At 43.5% G+C, this 12,757-nt stretch overlaps 1 protein-coding gene across 1 annotated transcript in view; it reads right to left on the bottom strand.

Moving 5' to 3' along the window:
* Positions 1-9,715, bottom strand: part of ATAD2B (ATPase family AAA domain containing 2B) — a 118,055-nt gene extending 108,340 nt beyond the window's left edge. The window contains exon 1 of the mRNA XM_081101490.1: positions 9,136-9,715. Coding sequence (XP_080957616.1) covers positions 9,136-9,342 — 207 coding nt within the window. The 5' untranslated portion in view covers positions 9,343-9,715. The remainder of the gene's footprint in view (positions 1-9,135) is intronic.
* Positions 9,716-12,757: the final 3,042 nt, after the last annotated feature.

The raw sequence follows: 12,757 nt of genomic DNA, 5'->3' as shown, positions 1-12,757 counted from the left end.
AGTGTTTCTATCTCCCTCTCTCTTCCTCTCTGAAATCAATAAAAATATACATATTGTTTTTAATCAGAAAATATTAGTTCTGACCAGAGTTGTTAGGTGGTTAGAGTGTCGGCCTACAAACCAGAAGGTCGTGGATTCAATTTTCAGTCAAGGGCACGTACCTGGGTTGCAGAATTGATAATCTGCCCCCAGTTGGGGCTCATATGGAAGGCAACCAATCAATGTCTCTCTCTCACATCAGTGTCTCTCTCTCTCTCTCTCTCTCTCTCTCTCTCTCTCTCTCTCTCTCTCCTCCCTCCCCCTTCCATTCTACTCTCTCTAAAAATCAATAGAAAAAATATCCTCACTCCTCTGGTGAAAATTTTAAAAAAAGAAAATTTTAGATAATATAGGGCAGAAAGGGAGGTGGAACATTACAAGAGCATGTTAAAAAGTATGTGGTTAGAGGAAATATAATTTTAAAAATACATGAATTTAAAAAACCTAGAAGTTTAGGTCTTAAGAGCAATAAATAACAACAATAAAGCATACATGGAACAGTTACCAAAACTAAGCATAAATAGGGTAGCAAATATAAATCACAACAAATTATATAGAGTAAATTCTCTGAACATACTGGTATTAAACTATAAGTAAATAACAAAAAGATAATTAGAAAATAAATGTCCAACTGTTTAGAAAAGTAAGCAATATACTTCAATAACCTATTTGTCAAAGAATAAAGCAAGAAAACAATCAGAAACTATTTTAAAATTAAGTTAATTTATACATATGTTAGGAGAATTTGAACAATAAAAAAGTTAAGTAGAATCTTAATATGGAACAAAATAGGAGTTTATCTGAATAATCAATAAACTCATACTAAATACTCCATCTCTTAACGTTTCCTATCATCTCTACATATAAAAGCCTAATATGCAAATTATCCCCTCAGGAGTTCAACCAGGAGACCAGGAGTTCGATCGCTCACTATGACGTGCGTTGACCACCAGGGGGCAACGAGGAACGAAGGAAGGCCCAGGCTGGCAGCTGAAAGGCCCCAATCGGCCCTGATCACCGGCCAGACCTCAGAACCCTACCTGTGCACAAATTTTGTGCACCAAGCCTCTAGTATATTTATATTTTTCTACATTTAACAGAAATACACATTTTCTGTGATACTATATTAGGTCACAAAGAAAGCATCAAATTCCACAAGAAATACACAAACTGTGTTTGTTATATGAGAGATATGCCTTGCTTTGACAATTTACTACAAAGGTGGCAATTCTCTGCAAATTAATCTAGGAATTCAAATATATTCTCAATCAAAATTCTAGTTGGATCTTTTGAGGAACTCTGATCTTAATTGGAAATGTACATGAAAAAAAAATAAAGATCCTTGAATATCTAGGTCAATTTTGAAAATAAAGAGGAGGGGGGACCCTTTCCCCCTGCCCACGTGGGAGTCCATTCTATGGGACTCTTTCCCTCTCCCCACGTGGGAGTCTGTACTTGTTCTTCAATAATCTCCATCTTTGCTATAAAAAAAAAAAAAGGAAAGAGGAGGAACTTGCCTTTTAGAATATTAAGACATATATCAAACCACAGTCATAGAAATAATATGGCACTGCCACAAAAATAACCAACACAAAAGAATAAAGAGATCAGAAAAGAACATATATCGAAATTTATTGCATTATAAAATGACTCTTCAAAGGGATAGGTTGTCTAGTAGAATCAATAAGATAAATCAAAGACCTAAATAAAAAAGGGAAAACTACATGTGTGTACAGGTCACAATGTAAACAGTATTCCTTAATATGAAACAAGAAAGGTTAAAAGTCACTGATCTTGCCCAGCCGGCGTGGCTCAGTAGTTGAGTTTCGACCTAGGAACCAGGAGGTCACAGTTCCATTCCTGGTCAGGGCACAAGCCCGGGTTGCAGACTGGATCCCCAGTGTACATTCCCAGTGTACGGGTGCAGGAGGCAGCCAATCAACGATTCTCTCTCATCATTGATGTTTCTATCTCTACCTCTCCTTCTCCCTTCCTCTCTGAAATCAATTTAAAAAAAATTTTTTTAAGTCACTGATAAATAATACTCTTGGAAAATAAGAAAATATAGCAAAACCAGCAGAAAATAGAAAAATGGGCAAAAAATATCAATAAGCATTTCAGAAATGAGGAAATTTAAAAATACTAAGGACATTAAGAGTTGTTCATACTCATTAGTAATCAAAGAAGAGCAATTAAAAATATACAAAATTCCTAATATTGGCAGGGTGTGAAGATACAGGGACCTGTATATACTACTCCTAGAAGTTGAAACTAGAGCAATTTTTTTTTTTAATCCTCACCAAGGATATTTCTCCATTGATTTTTAGAGAGAGTAGAAAAGAGAGGGAAAGACAGAGAGAAATATCAGTGTGAGAGAAACACATCGATTGGTTGCCTCCTGCACGAGCCCTGACCAGGGCCAGGGCCGGGAGGAGCCTGCAACCAAGGTACGTGCCCTTGACCGTGCCCTTGACCAGAATGGAACCAGGGACCCTTTGGTCCACAGGCCAATGCTCCATCCGCTAAGTCATACTGGCAAGGGCAAGGCTTTATTTATTTTAAGTACATGAATACTCTACTTCATTCCTGGGTATCTCAAAGAAATTCCCAAACCAAGTCCCCAAAGGACACTGTATGAGGATATTATTTGCAGCATTTAACACACAAGGAATGCACTGCACAACTAGTTATTTGCATAGACTAGAGTATGAATGGTGCCTCTCTGACTGGTGCAACATGGCAGCCCTAAAACAGTGAACCAAAGAGACTAAAATGTTTGTCCACAAGGCACTTACATTTTAATATTGTAGCTGCCTGATAAACATTTGTTGATTGAATACAAGAACAAAGGAAAAAAGCAAGACCCACCACCAAAAGTTAGGCTTTATTACCTCACAAGTACCTGCCTGGCAAGTTTAGAGAACATATTTTATGAGTATCTGAAGCCCCACCACTTCAGAGATCCTGATTTGGGTCCTAGAATACAGACACAAACTAATAATGCTAAAGATGTTTAATTCACTAATATCTATCTTCATACACAAATATGCTATATAATGTCTTTTCAAGATGTTTCAAATATGAACATTTTTCTCAAATGGAAAACATGTGCATACCCCAGAGATAAATAATTCCCAGAGCATAAAAGAAAATGTACACACTAATAAATCAGTATCACCAAGCAGAGGGAAAGATGGTAACACAAGTACACCTCTGTTGGAGACCACAAGCCCCAAACTAAGTCTCTTTATAGGGATTTTTTTCCCAAGCCATTTTTAAAATATTGGGAAGCAAGGATATTGCTAAATGATCTCACAATATGCCTGCTCTTCTCCCTACACCCACCCCCTGAAATCAAGCAGTGAGCAATTACTGAAAATCGCTGTTCTATATTTCATCTCCCTACAGGCTACTGTTCCCACTTTCAGTCCCAATGCAATCCTAGACACAACTCCAGATAGTCTAGTAAAAATCTGTCTATGCACAGCATGCACAGTACTTCCTGACTATACAACAGCTGCCTTCTTCACTTTTTCAGATATTTGTAGAAATCACTGATTGAACAGCATCAGAGTAGTGACAAATACACATGAGACTGTGATATACAAGTGGAGAAGACAGAACTAGATTTAGGTATTAACCCTACTACTTGGCTTCCACTGGCCATTGAACCAGAACTAGATTTAGATATTACCTATTTGGCCTTCTACTGGCCATTTAATCTCTTCAGCAACTCAACTTCCTTAGCTGTAAAATAGGAGTACCTATTCACCTGTCTTACAGGGTTGTTGCATGGATTAAATGAAACAGCATTAAACCCTGGCATGATTTTCTCCTCTCCTTATTAGGTTACCACCAAATGATCAGACAGGCAAAATGCAATAAGTAAAATGAAAATTGTTCATATAAAAATAATTTAAAATGAGGCACACTTTTCATTCATTCGATCAAAAACTATTGAACAATATCTAGCAGGCACTGTTGTAGGCACTCAGGATACAGCTGTGATCATGACGATCTCCGTTTATTTAATTGATTTTTTTTATAGAGAGAGGAAGGGAGAGGGAGAGAGAAACTCTGATGTGAGAGTGAAACATCAATCAGCTGCCTCCTGCACGACACCTCCCCCATAAAACCCCCACTTGTGCCCAGACCAGGAATCCAACGGGCAAACCCAACCAGCTGAGCCAGGACAGCCAGGAAGACTACCTGTCCTTAAAGAGTATCAGAGAGCACATTCGGGTTGTGGGCTAGATCCCCAGTAGGGGGCGTGCAGGAGGCAGCTGATTGATGTTTCTCATTGATGTGTGTCTCTCTTCCTCTCCCTTCCTCTCTCTAAACTCAATAAAAACATTATTTTTAAAAATATATCCTCAGATGAGGATGAACAAAAAACAACAAAAAACATAAAATAATAATTTCTCATTATATATATATATATATATATATATATATATATATATATATCTCACTGTGCATAGAGTCCTGAAGATAGGAACTGTGTTTTATTTATCCTCTATTCTCAAAGTTCGATCATCATGATTTTCACAAAAGAGACGCTCCTTACTATGCTATTCATTCTTTTAACAGATATTTACTAAGCATCTTCTATGTGTCAGATGCTGCACCAAGCCTGGGGATACAACAATCGGGTGAAAATAAGACAGAGACTGCTCTCATGGATCTTACAGCCTACTGTAATAAAAGAACCTGGGGGGGGGGGGGGGAGTTTAACCAAAGGTATATATTTCCCACCTGCAGATAAAATTACAATAACAATCTAAAAATGAAAAAAAAATACCAAATAGAGTTCAAAAGAACTTGAAGTTTATAATCTTATAACATATACTCAAAATATTTAAAAGATAACACAGCCCTGACTGGTTTGGCTCAGTGGATAGAGCGTCGGCCTTCAGACTGAAGAGTCCCAGGTTCGATTCCAGTCAAGGGCACCAAAAAATAAAATAAAATAAAATAAAAGATAACACAAATTACAGCCTATTAACTTTAATGTGATGTCTTTTCTATTGTTTGATATAAGCCACATAAAATATTTAACTCTCTAAAAATCTCTAGCTTATATTTAAATAAAGTTAACACATTTTATGTATGGTTTTCTCCCTAACTTTGCGCTTCCATAGAACTTTTTATCCAAAAAGCCTCAGTGACTCAATTTTTTACAAAAATCCTCCCCCAGTGAAGGGACATTAACAGAAATATAGCCGAAACCGGTTTGGCTCAGTGGATAGAGCGTCGGCCTGGGGACTGAAAGGTCCCAGGTTCGATTCCGGTCAAGGGCATGTACCTGGGTTGCGGGCATATCCCCAGTGGGAGATGTGCAGGAGGCAGCTGATCGATGTTTCTCTCTCATCGATGTTTCTAACTCTCTATCTCTCTCCCTTCCTCTCTGTAAAAAATCAATAAAATATATTTAAAAAAAAAAAGAAATATAAAACATTCCTAGTACAAAACTAAAAACCCAAATATCAAGAAATCAATTCAGTAACACACTGAGTAATGAAACTTCATTGTGTATATCCAAAAAGAAATGCTAAGTATACAATTCAAAGTCATGCAGCACTTCTCTGAAGGGACTCCTTGAAGAGACAAGATCACTCTACTCAGGTGCTGACAGTGGTTGGGCTCATGAGTTCTCATAACAAGCTGTAATCCCACCACCTGTCTAGCTGGTTTCCAGAGGTTACTGGTTTATCTATGATTATGTGTTTGAGAGACATACAATCAAGGACATATCAAAGGATGGTTAAAAGACTGCCAGGAAAAATAATTTAGGAATTAATAGGCATTCACTTCTACAGGTGTTGTTTCACCCATGACCTAAAAAAACTGTGAGTGTATATAGTATTCAAACTCCTATGAACTCCAGTGCTACTATGGTTCAAAATGGTGACAGAGGACACTGCTTAACATATTAATAGCACCTATACGGTGCTCCACGTGAATCTGACATAAGGAAAAGTAAACATTACATGTCCCTCTCAGGCTTCCTTTCCATGTTAATCCCCAACTTCAACCACTCTGCTTGTGTTATGTTGGCAAATGTATGAGTGCTGGAAAAGAATAAGTACAGGTGGTAAAGAATAATTGTAGAGTGATAATAAAGAAGGACCCACAGAGTTTTTTAAATAAAAGTAAAATGAAGCAAGCTTACTTATAAAATTACTCAAAATATTTTCATCCTCTCAGCTAACATGTGGACTCAGAGTCAATGACCATCTCAAAAAGTACAAAAAACTAGTGACAAAGCCAAAAGCACCTGCAAACAAACCTGACAGAACGATGAAAGAGATGAAATATTTTTCAAAGACTGCTTTCCAACTCTGCGAATACAGTCGCAGTTTGTTTGCCGAGAGTGACTCTGAGGTGGAGCAAATAAATGCTAATTACTGATGGTCAGATTAACTGACCTAAAAGAGGTCAAACTTAATACACGTTAAATGAACAAACCAAAAAAAGCCAAGTACATAGAAGTAATTACAGGTAACTGCAAAACACAAATCAATCTGACATTTAAGAAGTGTGGGCACAAGAAAATCCTTCCAATAACCTATGGAACGTATCATGTTTATTTCCCCATCCTACACATACTTGGGGTTAAAGCAAAACTATAGGCATAGCTCATGGTCCAATGCCTTTTTAAATCAAATGAAATGTCTCTAGACAGAGTGGATAAAACAATCTAAAGAGAAGAAAAGGAAGAGGGGGGGAAATCAGCATCAAGTGTAAAGTGAAGAAATAACACAAAAGTAGAGAAAGGGGAACCTCCTCAATTATAAATCTCCTAAAGAAGAATAAATACAGTGCGAGCAACTCCATTTCCCATCAAATACTAGTAAGTCTTTGCAGGCACCAGCAAGGCTTTAGCCCCCACACACATAGAGGGTGCTTTAAGTACCACCAGAAGGGTGAACCGGGAATGCTAAACTCTTGTAACATAAAACCAATTTGAGAGGAAGAGCTTCCCAGACCCAAATCAATCCACTTCAGAAATATACAAAAGGTATACAGCCTGCTCCCCTAAAATATAACCCATAAACTTGGACAATTAGAATTACAACTTATCGTCTTCTGAAGGACTAATCAAGATAGAGAATTATTAAAAATTTCTCAGAGAAAGTAATTAGATCATTCCATCATCTACCACTGGCCAGAATACAAATCTTCTTAAAACTGAAAAACAAAGTTTCCAAGTAAATCTTCAGTAGCCTGTTATTTATGGTCTTTAAAACATTTTAAAAGGATCCTTGAAACAAAGTTGCATTAGCATCCTTCTAGAAAGAGCTTCAATATGTTTCATTCTAGCAATTTAAAAGCTACCCAATATTCATTTCTACATTAGATTATTGATTGCTTGCCTTTTAACATCTCCATAACAGCTGCTTGACAAATTACCTCACCTCATTCCTCAGGGGGTAAGGACAGCATGATATCCATGAATTCAAAAATGGGACCACAAACTGAACAGCGACAGACGAGCTAATTGCATCAGATGAACTTAGACACAGTTCTAACAGACTGGGCACTCATATAGCATTATACAATTAAATGCTCATACTTTAAGTATTTTATTTGCCCTGAAGTGTAGAAGGCAGACCTTTCTTTAATTTATTTTCCTTTTAAAATATGTTAGCTTCAGTAAGTCAGTAAGCTGGTACATGTTTGGAGTACTTTCTACAGAAAGCCTAGTTTTCCAGAATAATTACTCTGAATAGTTTGCACAACTTTCAGATTTGGCTTTATTTCAACCTAAGAGATCCGTCAGCTCCCGAATAGTCTACTTAAGACAATTTTGAAAATGTTTTCCAGGTTTTTGCAAAATAAAAGCCAAATGTATTTTCAAAGATATAGTAAATATACTTCAAAATTACACAGTAAGATGTGTTGTATTTACCTCAGCTTATTTCTGATTAGTGCCAGAGAGGTAGAGTGAGATACAGAGAAAAAGTCACGGAGATACAGAGAGAAAGCACACATAAGCCATAATCTTGTAGAGTCCTGCAGGAAAAAAATAAAATATTGCTTTCCTCCCGTAACAGTAACAAAATGGGGCGGATTTAAAGGCACATTTCAAACGAACAGCAATTTCCAGCCCAATTACCCTGGGTAAATGAACCTCTTTCTGGACGAAAACAATACTCTCTCCTGACTTCAACCAGGCTCAAGATACAAACTTACCGATTGCCCTAAAGCGACCAAACACACCGCTGACTTCGAGTTTTTACACTGTATTAAAATGTCAATCACTTAAAAAAAAAAAAGGCTACATCAACGGCCTTCTTCGAATGATCGCTCTTGCAACAGTGACCCTGACGGCGTTCACTCGCCTTTGGTGGTAACTATCCCGGGAACAAAAACACGCAGACCTCCACGGGGCCGCCCGCTCCGGGGACGCCCGCCGGGCAACTCGGGGCGGGCGGGCCCCCTGTCGAACCCCAAAGCCCCCCCGGGTCCCTAACTCCAACCTGGGTCCGCGGCTGGCGGACCCTCCAGCTCCGGGACCCCGTCCGACCTCTCCCGCCGGGAGGGGCGGCGGCGTGGGTTTTGTTTTGGAAGTTGGTGTCGGAGCCGCCGCAAACTTTTCTCAGCATCCCCGCCCGCCCGGCGGCACCGGGAGCTCTCCGGGCGCTCGCTCGCCAGCCCGCAAACGGCCGGAGCGGGAGCGGGAGCGGGGGCCGGAACCGGCAGGAGCTGACACCCCGCGAGCTTGGCCACCGCCGCAAACTTTCACTTCTCCTCCGGCCCCGCCACCCGGGACGCCGGCCCGGCTCCCGCTCCCGCTCCCCGCGAGTTGGTTCTCCTCTAAGGCGGGACAAGGGCACGGAAAGCAGACCGCCCGCCAGCCCCCCGCAGGCCCCCCGAAGCCTCCCCGCGGGCTCCAGGGCGGTTCTCGACACAAAAGACACGGGCCGGCAGCGCTGTCGCGGCCCTGCCCAGCCGGTGCCATCCGCCCCGTGCCCGCGACGCCCGGGCTCCGGCCGCCGGGAGGGCTCCGCCGGAGGCTTCCTGCCCAGCCCGGCAGACAAAGCCCGGGCGCCGGGCCGCCCCGCAGCCTCGGGACGCGGGCCGATCGCTTACCCGGGCCTCGTCCGCAGCGACGCCGCCGCCGCTTCCCCCGGCCTTGGCGGCGGGGCAGCTGGCAGCGCGGGTCTTGGAGGAGCGGGTCCGAGAGGAGATGAAATGGCTGCTGCCTCCGGTCGCCCCAGGCTCGGCTCCGGCTCCAGGCCCGGGCCCAGGCGACTTGGACCCGAGAAGGCGCAGAGAGCTCTTCCGGGTGTTCACCATGGTCCGGCCAGCAGGACGGGTCCAAGCGCGCCCGCCGCGCCCGGGGAGCCGTGGAAGGCGGCCCGCCGGCCGGGCGTCAGGGCCCGGGGAGCCGGGCCGGGAGACGAGCCCGCCCGGACGCAGCGGAGCGCAGGCGAGGACAGGCGACAGGAGGGCGCGGGACGCGAAGTCGACGTGAGAAGGCAAGTGGCGAGCGGCGGGAGCAGCGATCCAAGCAGTCGGCTCAGCCCTCCACCGGCTTCGCCCTCCTCAGCAGGAGCCGAGCGGAGCCGCCATGTCTGCCCCTTTCTCTCCCGTTCTCGCTCTTGAGCTCCGTGCGTCAGGGCTCCGGCGCCGCAGGGCCGACGAGACCGCTTCCGGCCGCGACCGCTGCGGGGCGCTGCAGGGTCGGGCAGCCCTTCCCTCGCCGGCTGCTCTCCGGTGGCCCCGCCCCTCCGGCAGGCCCCGCCCGGCGGTGTGACGTCACTCGGCGGCCAGGGGAGGGGCGCTCTGGGCTGCGTCGACTCTATGGTTCGCGGGTCTGGCCAGCCCTCTGAGAAGGGGGATGGGAAACCCCCGAAGGCGCGCGGTGGGAGCCCTTCCTCCCTGCCAGGCCCGGGTACCCCAGCGACCCCGCCATCACCCCAAGGTGACTTGGTCTGAGCTCGGAGCCAGGGCGGGGGATGGAGCGGGTGCCCGGTGACGAGGTCGCGGTGACCTGAGTTGGAATCTCAGAGATACCGAAGGCGAGACACCGAACTTGGGTAGCACTTTTCATGGCTGTAAAAATGAGTGACAGGTGTGATCAAATAGATCTGCTCGGTATCCGGCACACAGTTGGGCTTTAAAAAGAGCAAACACGAGAACCCTGCTCTTTACACAAAGCAAGGCAGGGTCTTTTTCTAAATCCCTGGCCAGCGGGAAGGCGGAGCCACAAAGAACCAACTCGGCCCACTGAGCGCCTCCTTCATCGCTGCCGCCCCCGCCCGCGCAAGAATGAAGAAGACACAAAGCTGAACACAAAATTTTTTTTTAAGTTGTGATTTAACTTTCAAAGGAAAAGATTAAAGCACGCGATTACTATGAAAAAGAAAGCTCTGCTGTAAAGTAGCGGTTATGTTAATTTCAAAAATTCTCAGCACATGAGCGATAGAGTCTACTATTTGTTGGGAATACTGTTTGCTACACTAAGAAAAATTGGAGACTCATGAAAAGTCCTGTGAAGATCGCCAAGCTGCTTCAACACGGGCGCATTCTAGCCATCCAACCTCCCAGTGACCCTGGGAATGGACAGTTTTTTCTATTTGGGGAGCAGTGTGGGTTCCAGGAAAGCAGACACCTCTCTCTTACACTGATTTGCATACCACACCCTCCTCTAGACTCGACCCAGAATTTAAAATCTCCTGGGTGTGGAGATCTTGTAATGGCACCGGACCTGGGCTTTTCTGTATCAATTCGCTATGATCATTGAGCAGAAGAAAAAAAAAAACAACAGTATCATTTCCTGTAAAAGAGGCTGGCTTTAGGTATTATAGAAGTGTCCCGAAGGCTCCTCAAGGCATGCTGCAGCCGGTACCACCCACCCTAGCACCAGGGCACCAGGTCCCTGTCAGTGATGGGTCCAGTCTCCTCGCTTCTGTCAGTGTGGCCCCTGCTCAGTCACAACACCAATTTGCCACCCAGCCTTACACTGGGTCTTCGCAAGACTCAACACTTTACCCTGGATACCCACTGAGTCCTACCAAGATCAGCCAGTATTCCTACTTGTGCTTGTGAGCATGAGGGTGAAGGGGTCATGGCTGCCTTTTCCTGGCCCTGAGTTCTTCATAATCGGCTATGATGAGCTTCTTCCTTGCCCTCTCTCAAAACTCCTTAGCCAACAACTTTCTCTGCCAGCGCTCGCTGAAGCAGGTTTTTCTCTGACTGCACTATTGTCGTCTCCCTATTTTTTAATTCTTTTTGTTTTGTTTTTGTATTCCTCGCCCTAGAATATGTTTTTATTGATTTCAGAGAGAAAGCAAGGGAGAGGGAGAAAAAGAGAGACATTGATGTGAGAGAGCAACATTGATCAGTTGCCTCCCATATGCACCCCAACCAGGGATGGAATCCCCAACCTGGGTATGTGCCCTGACCAGGAATAGAACCTACAACCTTTTGGTGTATAGGATAACCCTCCTACCAGTTGAACCACACTGGCCAGGGCTATTTTTTAATTCTTTATTTTTGTGAAAGCAATTTTGGTATTTGGAAGAGTTCAGGTGCCCATCTTCTGCAGTCACCAAGAAAGAGAGCTCATTCTGAAGTTACTCTTTGAGAAATATGTTCTCTGACTTTATTTCTATAAATGATTTTAAATAATGAAAAGCACCCTGAAGAAGTGTGTGGTTTGCAAATTAGCATACAGAGGCTTTGGGGGCTCTCCTCTTTATTTTGTTTCTGTGTTTGTTTTTGTAGTCCTAGCTGGGGAAAGCCAGGTTCGGAGTTGAGTTACTATAACCTATACCATTTTTTAAAATATATATTTTATTATTGATTTCAGAGAGGAAGGGAGAGGGAGAGAGAGATAGAAACATCAATGATGAGAGAGAATCATTAATCAGCTGCCTCCTGCACTCCCCACATTGGGGATCAAGCCCGCAACCCAGGCATGTGCACTGACTAGGAATCAAACTGTTACCCCCTGGTCCATAGGTCGACGCTCAGCCACCGAGTCATGCCAGCTGGGCATAACCTATTCCATCTGTTAACAACAAATATTTACTCTAAGCCCAACTGGTGTTAAGTACGATGCCAGCTCAGGAATAGGGAGTTTTTTAAAAACAACAACAGCATAGCTCTGGCCCTCAAAGAACTCACAGACAAGAAGGGAACAAAGGAGACAGGCAAGTGGTCAGTAAGCTGCAACATGATGTTTTAAGGAAGAATGGGGTGGAGACTTCTCATTCAAGCAGGGATGTTATGGGAAGCCTCTGAGAGGTAATGACTCCTGAGATGTATCTTGCACCACAAAATGGAGAAAGAAAACGTTATGGACAAAAGAAAGGAAGACTTGAAAAAGATATGGAAGCCTTGCTTGTTTTATTCACAAGATGATCTGCCTTGCTTTCTTACACCGTTTTATAATCTTCCTTAAATTCCCTCCTTAATTCTACATGCAGAAAAGAAGCTGCAACCTGCCATTCTGCAGAGCTTTTGAGATCTGACTTCCCAGAAATTGTCAGTTAAGCTCAAATAAACTCATAAAAATTCTCTACAGGTTTGGACATTTTTTTATATTGACAGCATGGTCTTATATGTACAAAATACCACAGAAACTATTTTTTTATATTTTAATTGATTTTTAGAGAGAGAGAGGAAGGAAGAGGGACAAAGAAGGAGAAACATTGATGTCAGAGTGGAACATTGATCTGCTGCCTCCTGCATGCCTCAAACAGGG

Source organism: Myotis nattereri (genome assembly GCF_964212035.1).
Source record: "Myotis nattereri genome assembly, chromosome: 10".
Lineage (NCBI taxonomy): Eukaryota > Metazoa > Chordata > Mammalia > Chiroptera > Vespertilionidae > Myotis > Myotis nattereri.
The sequence above is the reverse complement of the archived record's forward strand: the minus strand, read 5'-3'. Positions and strand labels throughout refer to the sequence as shown.